This window comes from Rhipicephalus sanguineus, chromosome 4, assembly GCF_013339695.2.
Source record: "Rhipicephalus sanguineus isolate Rsan-2018 chromosome 4, BIME_Rsan_1.4, whole genome shotgun sequence".
NCBI lineage: Eukaryota > Metazoa > Arthropoda > Arachnida > Ixodida > Ixodidae > Rhipicephalus > Rhipicephalus sanguineus.
Genome location: NC_051179.1, coordinates 48,671,169 through 48,691,352, shown reverse-complemented (window position 1 = coordinate 48,691,352; position 20,184 = coordinate 48,671,169). Strand labels below are relative to the sequence as shown.

Genomic DNA, 20,184 nt, shown 5'->3' with positions numbered 1-20,184 from the left:
CAAGGCCGAGTTTGTATCCCGGCCTTTCTTATACAGGGCGTGTTTTTCACATTTGTTTTAGAGTTGAAGGAGGAGGGAGGCAACGCTCGAGTGCCCTTGCGGCTGCCCGCGAAAGGGGCCTTCATACACACACTTACGTACGATTTAGTACCAAGCTTCCTTCACGACGAGCCCGGTTTTTTTTTTTTTTCTGGTTATTGTTTTCATCTCGCACTTGCATGGACCCACATGTTCATTGCATTGGCGAAATGATCATTTTTTTTTTTACATTCCGTCAAGCTCTCTTTCTCTAATCATTACGGCGTACGCTTTGGGACGGCGAACCAAAGATTCTGTCTTTGTACGCAGATTCAGCCGCCGAAGCAGATGCAAGCGTACCGCAACTACGGTGTATATGTGCACACATAGCGCGCAAATTCCGATTCGTCCCGGGATAAACCCGTCTCTTTCCAAAACTGACCACTCGCCCGCAAGCCCGCATACATCGCTCTTTGCGCTGCTGTGCAGCACCTCTAGACCACCTGAGATGGCAAGCATTGGGAAAATTGCATTCGTCACATCCTTCAGTCGGAACAAACAGACAAACAAACAAAAGGGCAACTTCGATCCTGCCACAGTGTTTACCTTTTTAGGCTCCGTTGCAGAGGCCACCCTGCAGCTATAGAAACTCTCGCAAGAGGGTATGCATAAGCCATATAGTGCACATGTTCGCGAATTTGAAGGACCATGGACAATCCTTTGGCCCGAGCGCGCGCCACAGACGAACCATGGAGAATGGCCGTCAGCCCGCCTATGCCTACACCGTGTATTATAACGCCCGAGCCCCTGGAGTATATACCTTCGAGTATACATGACCGCAGGCGCATGCACACACGGCCTTTCTGGCACGACGCGTGTGCGCATGGCAGCAGCCCGATACGACACGCCTGTCTGCGAACGGGATCGAAGGCACATTACGTATATACCCAACCACCCGGGCCAGGTAACGGTGCGAGCGAGCGAGCGCCTCGCAAAGCCCATGCAGCGCCGCGCTTGTGCATCGCGAAGGCGAGGCTCGAGACTTGGCCGGGACCAAAAAGATGGATGTGCGGGTGACTTCCCTGGCGTGTCACGGGTCACGCCAGAGGTCGTGGCGGCGGCCAAGCCTCCTCTCGCGTCTTCTGGTATACGTTTGCGCAGCAAAACAAGGGCGTCACAGTCTCGTATATACGAAGAAGCTACGGGGTACCACAACACGTGCGGCGCGCGCGCCGTCCGTGGTGCGTTGGCCGGCGCCGCAAGCCGCGAAAATCAAAGTAAAAGAACGGGTGGTTCTTGAAGAAGAAGGGAAGCCCGCACCGCACGCGTCTATGCACCTCTCTCTCTCTGGTTCTCTAACGCGCGAGCTGTCTGTGTTTGTGTATTTGCGTGCGCGCTGCGTGTGCTGTATACGTATATGCGAACGCTAGATGTGCGCCGTCTCGTAGAGGTTGCGGTGACCTTTCGCGCCTTCGGGTCCTGATGTGCGGCACTGGCCGGGGATATTTGGGTCGCGCACCGCGGCCCGAGACTTACGGCCCGTTCGAATCGCGACGGCGCTTGAGAAATGGAAGGCCGCACGCTCTATCTATCTACATATACCGTGACCTCCCAATGCGGCGCTTTGTACGTGTGGTCCTCGGAGCGCCCTCGCGTGGCTTACTGTAATCCAGGGGCTGTGTCCCGTTCGTGTATATAGCGAATGTACAAGCTGCCAAACACAGTGGGTGTGTATACCCGTTGTTGTTTCACCTTTTGTGTGTCTTGCCGGTTGCGTGAGGTCCGTTCTTTTGTCTTCCTCCATTTCCTCTTTCTGAAAGCGGAAAGATTCAGCGGAGCCTTGCGAATGTATGTATAAACTTGGCGCTGCGTTGAAGATTTGTAACCATTTCTTGCTTCTCTGTACAATACTTATGGCGGGTCAGAGGTGTGCGGTAACTGTCGGCTGTCTGTTATTTAGGCGTGACAACGTTATGCATGCGGTGCAGCAGTTTATAGTGTTTCGAATCGCGGTCGCAGTGCAGCTGTACTTCGAAGTCAAGGTGGCTTTCGTTATGGTGTCAGTCCTCTGCACTCGTATACCCAGATGAACATTTTCCGTATGTCGTGTCAAAACAGCTATAGCGCATTTTTTGCACGCGTAGCACCCCCACGACAAACCGTGGGCGCGATATGTGAGAACTCTGGGATGCAATATTACTCCGAAGAAATACCTCGAAACCTTTTCGCTCGGTGCCTTTCCAAGAGAACTCAACGTTTATGTCGATTTGTGTTTTCTGTTAGAGGATTTCTTTCTCTGGCATTTGTGATTGTTAATCGTTCCCTTCATCGTAGAGCCTGTAGAGCGGAAAGGATAAGTATGGAGGAGGGGACGAAGGCTCCACGGATTGACAGTTATGGTATTAGCTGTGAACGTTTTCGCTTCCCAAGGCTGCTGCTGCTGTAGTCATGCATCGGATGACCTTATTTGTATCTTCGTCAGACACAACCAAATTAGTCCAACCGACAGTTAGACCAAGGATGGCGTAGGAGAGATCAATAGTTGTATTTAACTGTAGTGCAGTAATTATGACGTAAATTGGAATTAACTGAAGTGTACGAACAATCTCCCTTTCCGTCGGCGGGATCCGAACCGACGACCTTCGAATTTGGGTCCGATGCTCTGTACCAATTGAGGTACACGACGGAAGGCGCTTCCCCGTCAGCTTCGTTGGATATTTCTGCACGTGTAATGTCCGGGAGTGTTAGCAGGCGCCACTTGTGTCTCATCAGCGAAAACAAAAACAAAAAAAATATCGCGGTTCGTCTGTCCTCCGCTTTGTCTTTCACCTCGCGTGGTCTGGTCAATTAACATTCAATTCAATTGCGGCCAATTAACCGCTACCTTCAAAAAACAAAGCGAAGCTAACGGAGAGGGACGTGACGTGTCTCTTCGCGAGAAACGTCATCGAGTGCGCGGAGGCGGACGTCGATGAAGCGAGCAGGCAGCGTCTTTTCCCGCGCACACACGTACGCCAAACGGCACGTCGGCGGCCCCCGGGGCGAGGGTTGGCTCGGCGTCGCTATAGAGTATAGAGAGGTCATCCTTTCGGGCGACCTCCGCGGCCCCAAAGGTCCGCTCTCCGGACAGCCCCATACATCAGAGCCGCCGTCGGAAGCGGCTGCCGCACCTAGCCCGCTGCGCTGCCGTCCGGCCAGTCCCACGCATCGCCCCTTTTCTTCTTCAATCGCTTCCCCCCCCCTCTCTCTCTCTCCCATCTTCTTGTGCCAACCTCCGCCCTATCGCCTCTATTTTTCCATCTCTCCTTTTGCTCATTCGATTCGGCGCAGCCCAACAACGTACACCACGCAACGCCCGTTTCTCACTCTTTTTAATTCTCCTCCTACGGCGTGGAAAACAAACGAAACGAAGTTTCTCCTCACCTTTGCATGTGAAAACAGTCGGGTCGTTCTCACTGCGTGAGACTGGGCCCCGTATGTGCGCGTTGCACTACACACTCATTCGTTGCACGCCTTTACGTTATGAATGGAGCCAGTCATATGTACGAGCAAAACCTGCGGTTCCTGCTTTGCACTTATTTATCGCGCTGAATGAGACTGCGTGGGTGTGGGCGTACCGTCGTAATCTGTTGGCGGGTGACCGAGTAATCGGGCATTGTTGCCCACTCTGACCTACTAAAGACAGTGTTAAACTGGTGCACACAGTTGGCGTTGTTTCAGTAAACGCCGAAATATGCTGGCTCCGAAAGATGAATTCTGAATAAACCGAAGAAGAAAGAAATTCCAAAGTTGAGAACAACACTCGAAAGTGAGAGCACCGCGAAATGTGAGAACAAGAATTGCTGTTACATCGCTTTCTGCGAAGCCTTACACACTGATATTCACCCATGTAGCCCGCGGGGCCATTGTTTATATAAGTGCTTCGTTACTTCGAACCGTGGTTAACAAAATGCTCGAAAGTGTAACCCTTGCGCCGTTACATGTGATGTGCTCCTTTGTACGTGGACTACCTCGCTTGCAGAAGCGACATGGCTTGCGTCATTTGACTGACTCGCCGTAGCTGTAGAGTGTGTAGTATCATGACCATCGCTAATATGCCAGTGTACGAGCTCTGTTTCTTGTGTCGTGGGTACCCGTATGATTAAAGCGAAAACTTCGCAACTCGAAAGCGATACAATAACGGAGACGGACCCGTAAATTCACGGTACAAATGTCTCACACATTGTCATGAACCAACTGTTGCGAACTGTTCACTCGTGGGAAACTCACCAGAATGAGTAACGCCGTGCTCTATATGAGCTGTCCCGCAAAATGGGCTCTGTCTGTAGTCCGCGAACAATCGTTGCCTCCAATTTACGCGCATCAGTTGTCGCGTGCAACCGATATATATGCACGCGTGAATGCACTTATAGGCGACTTCTCCTGCCGAACAAACGAGATCGATGACTGCTACTAATCGTACTGCATCACATTCTAGATCGAAAAAAAAAAGCGAAATAAAGGCCTGGCGTATGCGGGGCAAAACGTAAAGCGAAAATCCCGTATGCAAAAAAGCCCACTTCGACCGAGCCGCGCATCTGGTCCGAGTGCAGTTTGTAATCTCTCTATCCCATGGCCGGGTGCGTCGCATAGAACAAAGCATCCGCTCTGCTTTCTCAGGCAGCCATCTAGGGCTTGCACCATTGCAGTAGAGAGAATGAACAAAGAAAGTGGGAGAGAGAAAGGGCGTGGGAGGCGCTGTAGACTACATAGATTTCTCTGCCCCCGGCCGCTAGGGCGGCGTTTCGGGATCGCTACATCCTAAAGACACAGTTCGATTGCGACTTGCGAAACGATGCGTCTGGAGTCATCTCTCTTACTCACTCTCTCTCTCTGTTTTTGTTTCCGGCAGTGAATCTGCGCTCAACGCTCCCCGCTGTAAAGAGAAAGAGGAACGTGGGAACGGCCGCATACTCGGCCATTCTTCTTCGTGGTTTGACTTGAAGGGGTTGGCTCGGCTCGAGTGTATAGGCTTCTGGTTCGTGATTCCGTGCCGCTTCTCGATGCGTACTTCGCTTTCTCGGGTGTGCGTGTGTCTAGCGGATTAAAGTGGCGTATGCGTAAGCCTCGGAGGTTGTTGAATTCCAAGAGCCTCGTGGCTTCCTGGCCTCTCCCTTTGGTTCACGTGAATTGCAACGGAGATAAGTGACAGTATGTCAACTGCGATTTGCCGTCGCGCGCTGAGATGACGAGAGAGAGAGGGAGACGTGTCAATCGAGAACTGAGCGGTTCTATCGCTTGACCGAGATTTCTTTGTGACGAGAACAAATGCCAAGCGAGGGAGTTCCGACTTGCACGGACGTCTGTGAGCGTTCTTGGATCGAATGCTGGCGTCGGATGCTCTTCAGCGCGCAATTATTTGAGGTAGCGATCGTTGAAAGCTCCACTTAGCGAATCACAAGGACGCTCTCTTATTTAATCGTTTTCAATCACTGTCAGTCGTGCTTTAGGTTTCTCTTGTACATGGCTCAATTCATTTGCACGAACGTACGCAGTCGATTTGAAGTAACGAAATAGGGTGTATTCCCAATGAGCTATCCGTACGCTATCGATAAATAAAGAAAGAATGAAGTAAGGTAAACAACTCAATTGGTTCGCTGAAATATAAGGAAGACAATAGACAAACGACATATTCGTTAAAGTTAGCCTAGAGACAGACACGTGTATACATGTCTGTTGGGCGGAGCATATATGGATAAATTCACGGTTAGTTATAAGCGTGAGTTTGCGTGTACCGCTTGTAATATACATTACCAATAACGGCACCATGTGTTTCGCCTTCATACAGTATTTATTTCTTTAATGAACTGGAAATCGTATGCGTCGATCCCTTTAGTGTTGTCACCTCTTAACTCCGTGTGCCAGTGTTTCTTTAAGATAGACCTTTTCAACTAGACAGCTGAAAATATGTTTGAGGCTTACCTGTTTAATGACAACTTGTATTCACAGCTGAAAAGCTCTCTTCTGCTCCAACGAACAAGCATGAAACACGTACTAGAGATGCTACACGCGAGCATATCCGTTGGTGTGTCACCGAGGCGTCCTTTAATTCACACTAGAACCGAAGCCTAATCACATTTAGCGATAACGTCAAATTCTTGAATTGAACGTCACTCATTACTCACGCACGCGGCGCTTATCTAAAGCTGCGTCCTGGAAAACTGCCGAGACGAGTCGCGCGACTATGGGGTGTACTTTCTCCAGCATTAAAGAAAAAAAAAATACTACCAGCTACTGTGTAGGACACCTCACCAACACGCAACCCAACACGCAACACGGCAGCAGAGCGCGCGTGAGAAGGCGCTTCGGTGATTTGTGCGCACATTGTTCACATCGAATTAGTTCGACGTCGGATTACCCACACTGGAATCCGGCCTACATCATGTTCTGTTTCGCTTCTTCGCTTCCTCGTAATCTCATCGCCCATGTTTTAAACGCTCACGCATACCCCGCACTAACGCCAGTTAAAACGTCGCGCTGCGTTTAGTTTGTGTAAGGCAAGCAGATAGAAATCGTTTGCGTGTACCGCATGCAATATACATGACCAATAGCGATACCCGTAAGTTTCTGCTCACTTAACGCCCGTGTACACCGTTATCGCGACGTATAAACGCAGAACACTTTTTCGCAACCAGACGACCACCATCAATGGGCGTTTTGTCTTTGCTCGCGGCTTGCGTGCGTGTCGGGCCAATTAATTGCGTGCGCCCCCGTGAAAAGGTGGACTCTCTAAAAGAGCCGAGACGAAAACAACAAAACAAATCGCTTGTGTATAAACAGCAGCAACAGCGCACGGTCGCATCGACGCGACAACTCACGCAATAGGCCGCACGCGTCGTTATCTCGGCAGCGTTTTCAACCTGCGCAAAGCTATATAATACGAGCGCCCTGTATAAAGTTGTGCACACAAAGCTCTTTCGTCGTCCTCGTGAAAGTGTGCGGGAAAACACATCCCCGCCCCCTTGTTTCTTATTAGGAGAAACTGTACAGCGTTCGACGCCGAAGGATCGAGCAGAGGGAACGTGTGGGCATGCACTCGGAGGAATAACAAACACAAAAATGAAGATAGAAAGAAACGTGAGAGTCATAACTTTCGTATCTGCGGCTCGAGCGCGCACCGGTTGTTACCACGATGTCGCTGGTCGCAGTTCAGTCCGTCCCCGAGCAGCGCAGCGAACGTCGCGATAAGGACCTTCGCGATGCGTGTACGAGATGGGGGTTTATACTATACCGGCAGAATGCGAAGAAGGTATAGAAGCAAGAGCGGAGCTATCTTAGTGGCGCCTTCGACGCTTTTGTATATGTACTACCCGCGTCGGCGGCTTCGTGTGGACGAGCTGGATCTTGTTTTCCCGGTGCTTTTTTCATTATTATATACGACATCTTCTCACGAGAGGACGCGACGGGCAGGTATGCGAGGACGCGTCCATGTGTGTAGCGTATATACAAACCATATACATGCGCAGCGGAGACGTGGAGGATTTCTCGGCTGCACCCTATAACTACAGCTCACTGCGGCGAAGGTTGCTTGTGTGTTTGTCACGTGTGTGCATGTGTGTGTGGCACTTTCCTCGAATGCAGCCAGGTGCGTGATTAGCATTGCGATCCGTTACAAGCGAGGCTTTGGGAAAAAATATATAAAAAGGTAGGGCGTTATAAAGGCACGCTCGCCTCACGACAGATGTTTGGAGGCGGTGACTAGGAGAGAGTGTTGCGGCATCGTGATCGTTAGCGCTTTGTTGTTAGACAGCGATATTAATCAATTCTTTTTCAAACCTTTCTTTTTTCTCCCGGGTATGGGTTGAAGGATGCAGCAGTCTCTCCCCCTCTCTCTCTATTTCTATCTTTCTTTAAATGCCAGTCTCAAACAACACATTTCCTTCTCACCTGCATTCGTTCACACACGGATTATTGCCTGCTAGATATTGCGGCATTTTGATTTCACTTGCTCGGAAGTTTTCCGCTCTGTATACGCTTACTGGCGTCCTCAGTGCGCTTGGAGCGGCAGTCGTGTATGAGGTTCCGTTTTCTTTCTCTATTTTTCCTAATTTCGCCCACAGAACTACCCGCCGACCCGGCGTTATCTTGTATGCGAAAACTACTGGGATTAATTAAATATCCCTCTCTACACAGCAGGTCTAGCGCGCGCATTATCGCAATCATATTCGCCAATCTGAGGCATGCGACGTTCGGGAAAACCTTCATCGATCCCACCGCGCAACCATTCAAAGTTTGAGCCATTTATAGAGATGGAACCCCACAATAAAGTTTTCCACCACCCCCCTGAAATAGACATCTGTACGAATGTATTTCAAAACGGTGGACCTTGCGAAGAAACATACGGATCAAAAGAAAAAAAAATGTACGGAGTCCCGGCAGCTGTGATCCTTCTAGACTCACCTCGAATATGATAACAGATTTTCTTTTGTACTTTCTCCCATCTCTTTCCGCCTAACCTCGCTCGTTTATCTGTGTGCCCGTGCCGCCCTTGTCTACATAGCTAGCAGGAATAGCGAACTAGTGATGCAAGGCTTTTCTTTTTCTCGCTCCGGTGAAAGTGACCCCTACCTGTGCAACTATACTACCGCTGCTAAATAGCCTTGGCTCGCTACGCGAGGCGGCCAAGCCCAGGCTGTCCCCAGCACCGCGCGATAGACCGGCAATGCGCAGGCAGTGTGCGCGGAGGGAGCCAAAGACCGTGGGAATGTGCGGGCACCGCCGCGGCGCAACAACGCGTGCATGAGCGAGATGGCGCGGTCGGGGCTCCGCAGCGGCGCTCGCGATATTGTTTATCGCGCCGTCGCGTCTCGATCCGAAGTGTATACGTATGCCCTCTCCGCGCATACCTCCTTAATTTTTTTTATCCGTCATTTTTTTGCACCTGTATACGCAACGGTCGTCGCGCACAAGGACCTCGTCCTCTCGTTCACATTGGGTTGGTTGCGCCCGCCACCAAGACTTGGAGGGCCGGAACAAGGACGACAAAGCGATCGCGCTTTTTTCACCCGTCTTTCTTTCTTTCTTCGTATATTTCTCAAGGAGTTTTCTTTCCTCCGCTTCTCCCCTTATCCCGTATTCTCGGACTCGATGTTGTTCTCACGCTTCCATGAGCTTTGATGTCCCCCTCGTCACCCACGACTTGACGAGACCTACGTGCACCCCTTCCTCGCCCCAACCGTTGTGAGTGCGAGTGTGGTCCGAAGATTACGTATGTACTGCGCTTAGGAGCGCAATCTTTGCAAGGTACCTAGTGACTACGGACGTTATTCATCTCTCTCTCAATGCACAAATCCCTCGTGTGTGCTTCATGTGCAAGAGGCTTGAGCTAAGCCTGAGCCCTATGCTGAGCACATGTGACTCGAGTTAAGTCTGATGTGTTTCTGAGCCATGTTGTTGATCCTTGTACCGTATGTGTATTCGAATGCGGTATGATCAGCTACGAATACGAGCATAGGAGTGGTTAAGCTAAACATATTTCTTTCGTGTATGAATTAAGTGACGCTTTTGCAGGCAAGTTGAGGCGTATGATAGAGATACACCAATACAACTTTACATTCGTTTAGTAATACTGCTAACTAATATGGCGCGTTACATGCTCGACGACTGATGATCTATGCAAACCGGCTGACATAACGAAAGGTCGTGCACATAATATGGTGGCAGGCAAGAGTGAGAGAAAGAGAATAGAGGGAAAGGCAAAGAGATGAACCGGATCATCTTTACAACCACTGCTATGGTTTGCGCGCTTGTCCGGTATCTGCGATATTCTTCAGCGCTCCTTCGGCAAATGATTCGAAGGCCGCACTGGACACGAGCGTCACAGCTATTACACAATATGTAAATACAGCTATGCGGAAGAGGATGCAACCAACTAATAAATGTTCCGTTCGCTCCGCTTTAAACCACTTAAGGCCATCGTGTAAACAACCCTACACACCTGTATCAGTGTGGGTATACGCCTGTACATTTTTTACGAACGAGTCCGCAACGGGGAAGTGCGCGAGTGCGGACTCAACCCGACGCCGCTAATCGGACGGCAATAACTCAGAAAGCAAGCACACATGCAGGGCTGAAGGCTCTTAAAGGCGCGCGCACGCGTCCTGCGCATGCCCGCTAGCACCCAGATGCCTCGCAACACGAACTTGCGTATGTCAGATAGGCTCTCTAAGTTTCGCGATAACAACTTGTTTTCGGTCTCGGCCTGGCTTGTGGGAGGGAGACGCTCATATTTGTTTGCGGCGTCCGCGCACAATTCATGTCGCCCGCCTACGGAGAGGCGCAGCGCAATAGAGTCGTACGTGCATTTCGAATGCGGTTCTTGCCGTCTCTCGATCGCTAATTCGCAATTTTACATGCGCCGTCATATCCTCCTGTGCCCAGGCGCGCAGCGAGAGTCTTATTTTTTTTTTTTTTTGATAAGGCCCCCCGTGTATGCGATGCTCCGTCCTCCAGCTGTATAGTGGCTATGTACGTATGCGCGCGAGACAGCGTAAGAAATCAGTAGAGGTCGCAAGGCGAGTTCAGATGTGCTCCTGTCGGCTTAGAGCTTTTCGACCTGCGCACGTGGGCACTCGCGGCTGTACGAACGAGTTGGAAGAAATAAATAAAGAAAAAATGAAAGAAGGAACGTTGCGATAGGGGGGATGCCAGATGCTTGTTTTATATTGTGGCCCTAGGGCTAGCTCAAAGCCGCGTGGCCGTCCAAAAATCGACCTTCGCTGACCTTAGCCGACCGAGACTGGACTGACGACTGCGGCGGCACGCGGAAAGCAGCAAACATGCAGTAGCCCGGGCAGCTCACGAAGTCAAAGCACTGGATCGTTCGGTACTGCGTCCCCCTCACAGGGCAATAAACTATGAGAGGAATAACGTAGTTGGAATTTGAGAGCGAGTTGCAAAGCCTTTAATCAGAGTGCCGGATAGACTGTTTATGCGAAAATTAAGAAAGGAGCTTCGTTGAATGTAAAATGTCAAGCGAAATGCGCTTGTGAAGGTTTACAGTTACATAAGAGGTGAAGATTTTTGTGCAAAGATGGTCATAACGTTTCTTTGCGGGGATGGTGCAGATTATTCAACGTATATATAACAGCACAAATTGCGTTACTGCAGCGAAACCAGTGTACCTGGCCTGACCGGTAGATAATCTCAACGAACTTTTACGTATCCTAAAAGTCTCGTCCTTTGTCGACAACCGCAAAACGCTAGTTGTCGTTACACTAATTTACAGTATGTCATCTCTTGTAGACTGCAGTTAATTATTATGCGTAAGAACTGATGTCTCAACACCCGGCACCGCACGTACGGCACGCAGATCACCTGGCATGAAATTATGCTGAGGGGCAATGGTAATACACGAACGAACGAACGAGCGAGCGTTCAATATACAGTGCTCTACCGCGCAGGTGTGTTTTTCGCGGAGTGTGTGCAAGTTACACCGCAGGTGGAAAGGAATAAGGAACACACCTTCTAGCTACGAAAAATGTCGCTGCCCTGAAACGCTGCTCCACAGTTTAACCGGCGTTCTCGTTCTCAGAGCCTGCGCGTCGTTCGTTGCTTGTTTCTTTTCCTGTTTAGTTGTTTCATTTTTTCATAGTCGAACGGGTTTGCAAGGAGGACGTAACTTAATCCTAATCACGTATCCCAACGGCCCCTTATAAGTGCTGCGGTTGCGTTCGCACGGCTGCGACTTCGCCAGGGCGTCACTCCGGTCTTGTCGGAAGGGCAGCCGCAGCGCAAGCGAAGCCGCATGCAGCGGGGCTATACGCTATCTGCCCCGCGGGCGATTCTCTCGATCGGCGATTTCCGATTAGAATACAATGGACGCTGAGACGGCGGGGCGAGCGAGAGTGACGCCCGTGGTTGCACCGCCTGCCTTCTTGCTGCGCCTGCGTGCGGCTTTTCAGAGGAATAGGAGGAAGAGAACGTCTCGCGAGGCAAGCGCTCGCGATGCCGCCGCCGCCGCCGTCGCTCCGCGTCGGCGCGCGTTTTTGCCCTCTCGCGAGCCTTGACATCGTCCTGCGCTCTCACACACAGCTGGGTGGAGCGACGGCGATTTTTGCGGCCAGCCGAGACGCAGTGAGGGAATAGGGGGTCGCATGATTGGTTGGGTGCGTTACAAACGCTGCACCGTGCAGCTCCGTCGACCGCATGGAACGTTTTCTGCGCGTATTTGAGGCGTCGCTCGGCGTCTGCGCATTCTGTTTTCTCATTGCGTTATTATGGAGAGCGAGAGAGAGAGAGAGAGAAACAGAAAGAGAGAAAAGAGAGTTGGGTTCTTTAAAGATTTTTGGAGAGGTTTACCTGGCGTTACGCTTAGCATGATACTGCAGATGAATGAGATTAAAGCATCGAGCTGCTTCCGTAGCTTAAACCGCGGTGTTTTATACTGTTTAACTGGGAACCACTTGAGATGCCATTCTCTCGGAAAATAGAAAACGCTGCTGTATAAAACGTACTCGCTAACATCAGGTGACCGAGGCAACGTTGCGGAAGCGCCGATGGCATACGTCACGTGTGGTTGCAGCTTTGCGGCTTTCCATTGGGTTCGGTTACGCACATACGGTCAGTCACTTGAAATTAATCATGCCAATCTCATATAGTCAGAGAACTTGAAAATATTGTTGTACCGCAATGGTCATATTTATATCAAGATATGATGCAGGGTAACACTGAACAGACTTGCTGTTCATTTAATGCCATTGGTGGTTTGCCATAAAGCGACAGAACGGATGCCGAGGAAGAGACTCGCAGCAGAAGCAGAGGGAGGAGATTTGGACTGAGTGATTCCGTGGCGAAATTGTTTAATTTGTGCTGGGTGCGGTTGGTGTAGGACCAACACATTTAAAGACCGCCTGGCTGGCAGATGTGATTACCGCTTTTCGTAGAAATTAACTTGCTTTGCCTCTCTGCTCGCCTTGATTTGTGCAAACGCCCGTTCGCTCTACGCGCATGCAGGCCTCACACATTTCACTTAACGCGGCTATACTTGTTCCCTGCTACCAGCTATATGCTCATTTTTCGTTGCTGTTGCTGTTTACTGCCAATAGCACCAGGGACAAAATTGATGACAGTATGCGCTCCTGTCACTACCGTGCCTTCCCTGGGACTATACAGAGAGGTATCAGCCAGGCAACACCTTATTTTGGATCCAATTTCCTATAGGCGTTTAACTAAGACGCGCGCTCGCGTCACTATTAAGCCTTCTCGATTTTCTGCGAACGTGCCCTAGAGCCCCTCTTCGTATTCGTTATTAGCAAATTACGGCAAGGTATAAGCTTAACTATGCTTTTTTCGTTGTCTGCATGGAATAACTGAGACAATTATAGACTTACAAAGAGAGAGAGGTAGAAAGAGAGAGAGAGTGGAGAAGGTTGCCAGGAGGTGCGCCCAGTTTGCTGTGTGGCTTTCGGTGCCGCCATAGTGTGCTTCCCGTTTTGTATCTTTAACAACTAAACGAACAGTGCTACACGGTGTACTCATACACATGAAAACGGTTGGGTTGGTACATTTTACGTTTCAGAACCTTATTAATTCGCGTCGCGATCTACATAAGAAAGCATTCGTTTAACAGCATAAGGTGGCGGCGTCCATGTGACTTACGTAAAGTCGTCTATGCAATGCGTTGCGGAAGTGCGACAAGGCTGTAAGAGCAATTTTTTCGAGTAGATTCGTGCGCCTGCGTAGAACGCTTATGCATAGGAGGGTTTGCTCTGGATGTATAACTATACGTGATTCAGCAGTTAGCGGGAATTAACGGCCTCTAATGCTTCGGCGCTGCTGCCTGGCCTCTGCACTCATGCGTGCAACTTCGAAGTCTCGGCGCCGAACTCACAACCACCGATTCTCGTGCCAGCTATATGCCCTTGATTTCCGTTTGTCCTCGGCTGCAGCAGTTGGCGGCAGAATTCAGCAACGCCACTCATTTCGACACGCTTCGCGGTTCGTCAAGCGACCGCCTTGCGGTCTCTCGTCTCGGCTTGTGGCTCGGCTTGTTTTCACATGCGTGCATGCAAGCAGAAGAAGAAGACGGACGCCATTATTTGAACGGCCGTGGATCCCGGGACTCGCATGCCATGCGCCGCCACTCGTTGTGTGTGAGGCACCACTTTGTTCATTTGTGCGCTGTTATTTTTTTGCATGCTATACGTCGGGCTGGCGCGTTCCCACTTTCAGTCCTTTTACGACGGTCGCTGGTGGCTGTGCGCATTCGGGGCACGTATGACTTCGCCGTGCACGTGCGAACTTCGCTTTTTCTGTTTCTCTTTATGGGCGCGAATACTCACGACGCAGTGCAGCTCTCCGAATCAGTTCGCGAGCGCACAGCCTGTGTTCGCGCGTCGTGCATACTGCACCGTTTAGTCACGGGAAAATGAAGACGACGCGAGGCTGAGACCTGATAGAATGTCTATGCCTTGATAAGGGTGGCGCTGTGTATACACTTCGAAGCGCCAAGAACGCGCTAAATATGAGGTGACGCTCAGGAAGAATATGTCGTCCGTACGCACGTATATCGATTCCCGACTGTCGTGTTTACTCTGCGAGGCATAAAGAACTGTGGAGACTTTGTATATACATGCACTTCCAACCGGAAAAAACCGGAATGCTCATTTTCAGGATTTGGGGACATTTGTGCGGGGCGCCATCTCTTGGCGGTAGCAACGGCGTCCTCCCATAACTGAATGGGAAGTGGGCGAAAAAAAATCACATCTCTTGAAAAAAGCAAGCTATCAAAAACGACTCTGTGTTCTATACAGTAGAGACCTACTGGAACGTTTTGGTAAAATTGCAGTATTGCACTACAAAGCCTGTGGCTTCCCAGGACAATTGAACACCGCCCATTAGAAACACATGGGGCCCTATTGTAAATTTTAAACACTCCGGGAAGCCACGCGGTTTGTGGTGCGACGCTGTAATTTTAACAGAATGTTCAAATAAGTCTCTACTGTATAGAACCGGGAGTCGTTTTTGACAACTAACTTTTTTCGTCAGACAGAATTTTTGTTCGCCTATTTCCCATTCAGTTACGGCAGGCCACCGCAGTCACCGACGAGAGATGGCGGTACGTGCATATGTGCCCAAATCCTGGTCATGTTAACGTAATTTGAATTGTGAGCGCTTCGCTCTGTGCGAGCTACGTCCACGAAATGCTTAACGGCGCCAAATGAGATATCGTAGCAGGAAGGTACGCCACTGTTACTGGCGGGGTTTGAGAGAGGGGGGTTGGGGGCGTATATATATATTTACGCGACTGGTTAGTCTCCCCGCTCATCGCCATTTGCAGCAGCTGAATACCTCGGTTTTTCCCAGAGAAGTCGCGCGTTACCGCCTGCAATTAGAGACCACGCACAAAAAGAGTGTATCAATTCTGTACAGTTTATACAGATAAAGCCCAATGAATAACGCCGCGATGACGTCTGGAGCCAGAATCTCGAAGTGTAGACAAACGCACAATACCCACCACTGCACTCTACAACGAACGGAGCGTTCCCAGCGCCAGAGTTTCCTATATAGTGAAGCTGGTAAGGAGGAGGTGGGTTGTTTGCTGCAGACGAATATAGCCTTGTAAAGGTTGCCGCCAATTGGCACCGCCCGAGTGCCGCCGATCAGATGCGGTACGCAGTCCGAACTTCGTAACACCCCATCTATTACAGTAGCAGCACGTTTCGTGCTAGCCACTTTACGTGGACCCGCACATTTCAAGTTTCGTAAGAAACTACATGGTTACGTCTGCAACTGCGTCCCGCATACCGCACGGTGCACGCAAGACTATAGTCACAGCCACGTCACCGGCGGCGTTTGCGGCAGAGGTGGAAGGGGGAGGGGAAGGACAGCAAGGCCACAATTTCGCGCTGTGCAGCAGCCTTCACGGCGCTGCTTCCGCTGCCCGTGTGTCCGATTCGACTCTGGCCTCGACAAGTTTTTGGCCCCCCCATGGGAAACTCGGCACCGGGTGCGCGCGAAGCTTCGTTCAAGGGCGCGGGCAATTACAGGCGTTCGGTCTGCGCCGCTACCGCAGAGGGCGTACGTAAACGCCGCCTGCTTGCTGCCTACCGCTGAAGATCACGCGCGACGACTTCGGCCCAAACTGCGAGCTGAGGCCAACTCCCCGTCATCGCCGCATATCCTTGACATCTCCTGCCACGAGGTGCTTCGCTACGTCTTGTGTTTCTTTCCTCATATGCGGGCGTGTGTGGCGGCACCCCACGAAGGCGTTTCTTCTGGGAGCAACATTAAAGGTCGGCACCCCCGCAGATCTGTGTTAGGAGCAAATTGCGGAGCCACTTATAGCGTGATAATAATGTCATCTTTACTGCCCCGGACAGCCTGAAGGCTATACGGAAACGTGAGGAGACTGCTGCGGAATAAACTTACAAGTGCTTCGTGGTTTTCGGCGTGGCGCCTTCATGTTCTTCAATATGACTCTGTGTACGATATTATGCTTCGCCGTGGTATATTATCACGACGTCCGCAATTCGAATCGTGCGCTACCGATGGAGGTGAGGGCGTACGCAAGGTCGAATGTGAAGTGGGATTGCAAAATATCCATGTACGTTTACGACGCCTTCCACAGGAGTACACGGAACTGTACTAAAGATTTCCTCGATCACCGAATTTCGTCCCCGAATCAGCGCACACGAAAGTTGAGGCACCGACCCTCCTTCACCGCATTTGCTTTTGTATGGCGCAATGTACTAAAGAGCGAACATACATGGGAAAAAGTCACAGTGTCCGTTTTGCCTAAGACGACTCAAAGGCGAAAGTCGTTGCACTGTCTTCTCAGTCGTTGCACTGATCCTCCCCCGCCCCCTGCGAAAGCTTTCTACCACCTAACGTCTGCCACCTAATGCCTCTAGGATCGGTGGCATTGCTAGCTTTCTACACCTCACCTCGTTTTGCACTGCCTCCGTGATCGGCCCACCTTTGACCAAGCGATACGTCATGGGATGACGTCATCATGTGATGGATGTCATAGTGACGTCACAAATCATATGTGGCGACGTCATCACGTGATGATTTTTTTTATCACTTGTGTTGTCGCCGACAGTCGATTTTCGAATTTGATGAAGCATCTAAAATATGATCGTATATATAGCACACACTTACCTATTTCATTGGCTCTTTTGTCTATAGATGCAGCGCCGGCATTCCCTGAACCACAAAACGCAACGAGCCATGTGCCAAGCACGCTTGTCAGTCAGGGTTTTTTTTTTTTTTTTTTTTTTTTTTTTTCTGCGGAGTACTCTCATGACCGCGGTGAAACCGCTGTCGATGCCGCCGTGCCACAACAGCCGCCGCATGAAATTTGCCGTGTCTCCGGTCTTCCTGTTTCCTCCTGGCCGTTGTCTGGCGTTCTCTTCTCGTCACGGTCGAGTCTCGCTGTCTCGCTTTATTTCGAGCCATTTCACTGCGTATTCGCCGCCTACGTGATGGACTGGGTTTTCTGGTTTTGTTCAGCCCTTCAAGAGGCAGTCGCACTTGAGGGGTCACGCGAAAAGTGTTCTAGAGCGTGGTTCCTTCTTTGCCACCGAGAGGTCAAAGTGAAAGGGCGCTCGTGTCTGAGTTTTGTTGCATTCGAGAGGCCATCGGCGCGCAGCAGTTGTCCTTGAAGCCGTGTTTCTTTCTTGCACCTAGCTTTTTCTTTGGGGGTATATGTTTAGGTGCACAAGATTCAGTGCAGAATACTCGCTTTAGATATATAGCAATTTGAATGATATTCGCAGAGATGTTAGCCTGGTATATTACCTGGCTTGCTACTCTAGGTGTCGGGTGATATGATACATACAATGATCACATATATATATGCACAAATAATATGTAGGCACTAACACATTACTCGCTTTGATTAACACATGTCTATATATATATATGCGTGAAAAACGACAACGAGCGGGCAGCATAGGAAGCCGCAAATGCCAAGACAGAATATCTGCACACTTGTATTGTTTGAAAAGCAAGCCTCTTGCGGTATAGCGTAGACTAAAGGTGCAAATCTTTCTTTTGCTTCTTCGCAGGTTTGGTTTTAGCCCGAGCAATGGAGCCGCGCCTCCGGGCCTGCTTCGAGGCTTCGAGCCTCCGTTCCCTTTCAAGGCGGCGGGAACGCCTCCGTTGCCCACGTCGGGTCGCCAGAGCGCGGGCCGAGACGGAGGCGGCGGTGGTGTCAACAACAACGCCGCGTCGCATGCGGCCAACGTCGCCGGAGGAGGCAACGACTCCGACTCCGCGGTTCACGCGACGCCCAACCACGGCCTGCCGCCCCACCACGGAGGAGGCCCCGTCGTCTCCGCAGCGCAGCCGCGCGCCACACCACCCTTGAAGCCGTCTTCGGCCACGTCCTCCCCGCCGTCTTCGCTGCTGGAGCCGCATCGAGGAAGCGCGCCCTTCAACCTCTCGGACTTCTCGTCGTCTCAGACACTGCTGAACCTCGTGAGGACCGCGAGCGCACAGAGCGCCTCCCAACTCGAGACCTATCTCCGCGGCGCCGTCAAGAGACCGCATGACGGGGAGCACGCGAGGGCCGACCCCCTGGACCTGTCTCTAGGCGGCACGGCAGTCAAAAGACCCCGATCCACGGACAGCCCGCGGTCCTCCTCAGGCTCCAAGGAAGCTGGGGATGGTGCGCGGACGCCTCCCCGCAAACAGGCGACGTCTCCGTGGCTCTTGCAATTGGAGGGCGCCCGGGGAGCGTCCAAGTCGCCCAAGCTGCGTTGTGGCTCCGTCTGCTCGGACCAGGCGTCGTCGTTGCATTCGCCATGCAGCGGCGCCGTGGGTACGACTACGACCGAGGGCGGTCAGCAGCAGCAGCAGCAGCTGGTCGCCAAGTGGACAGTCGACGATGTGGTCCAGTTCGTCGCCTCCGTCGAGTCCTGCCAGGAGTACGCCGAGGTGAGTACAAGAGCATCTTATACAGCCACTGAGGCGTCGCGGGTTTCGCATTCAGTCTTGCTCACTTATGGGCTCAGTAAGATTCACGCAAATTGTTATGGATAAGAATGGAAGCTTGAGCCATCATGGAAGCGTGAGCCAAATTGTTATGGTTTTGATGGTCGTTATCAGGAGCCATGAACGATGCTTATTTGTACGCTGATCCTCATTTGTATACGCGTGAAGAAGCAGTTTGCACTAACATACTCAGACTGTGTGATGGATGATGGTCAAAGATTATCTAAGAGATGTATGTAAGAAGTGTACCTAAGAGATGTACACATACTCAGACTGTGTGACGGATGATGGTCAAACATTATCTAAGAGATGTATGTAAGAGATGTACCTAAGAGATGTACACATGCTCAGACTGTGTGATGGATGATGGTCAAACATTATCTAAGAGATGTATGTAAGAGATGTACCTAAGAGATGTACGTACATGTATGTAGTTGAACCCCTTTGAGAAACGTTGATGAAAGTAATGCAGCGCTTGACACATCGTTTCACATGTTGTCCTTACTTTAGCTCAGTTTTCCGCAACAGTTCAGAGTACAACCAACGTCAAGTTACTTTTTCTCGTTAGCCTTGCCTCGCCGCACACTTGAGGTTGCGAAAGCAGTTCGGGTGAAATAAAATGGCCCGGATCCAGACATCGGTACTGCCACCGAAAAGAAATCAAACTGACCAACGCGTTCGCTTTCACCTTTTGGCATCGACCCTCTGCTTCCGCCCCAGTGGGCGTGCATTCCGGACTACGCGGCTACCACCATGGCAAAAGGCATCAGTTCGTTGGCTGGACGCGAAGATTGCGCACCGGGCGTAAGACACGTCTCACACCCCGCGACTCGCTCTTTTGTCTCGCGCCGCGCTCGGCCGGGCCGATCGCCCACCGCCCTTCCACCTAAATCTCCATCTGGCGCGCTGAGACAATAAGGAGGCCGTGTCACGTCCCTGGGCGTTTTCTCCTTGCTGCGGCCCCTGCCGCTGGCTGGCGTAACTGCGCGTCCTCTATGTCCTTTTCGGCGGCCACCGTATCGTGCGAAAGAGCCTCCGGTTGCAGGGAGTCGAGAAAAGCAAAATGGCAAATAGGGAATCGAAGAAAAGCGTGCGGAGAAGAAAAAGAGAAAGCGAAAGGAGGGTTGTGTGGCCCTGGGTCTCGGTAGGCGGGATAGCTTCTTCGTGCGAGTGGACCATAAACGCTAT

The 20,184-nt window shown here is 51.1% G+C and overlaps 1 protein-coding gene across 1 annotated transcript in view; it reads left to right on the top strand.

The window, feature by feature from the left end:
- Positions 1-20,184, top strand: part of LOC119389934 (mucin-19) — a 475,744-nt gene that overhangs the window by 417,824 nt on the left and 37,736 nt on the right. The window contains exon 6 of the mRNA XM_037657383.2: positions 18,069-18,939. Coding sequence (XP_037513311.1) covers positions 18,069-18,939 — 871 coding nt within the window. The remainder of the gene's footprint in view (positions 1-18,068; positions 18,940-20,184) is intronic.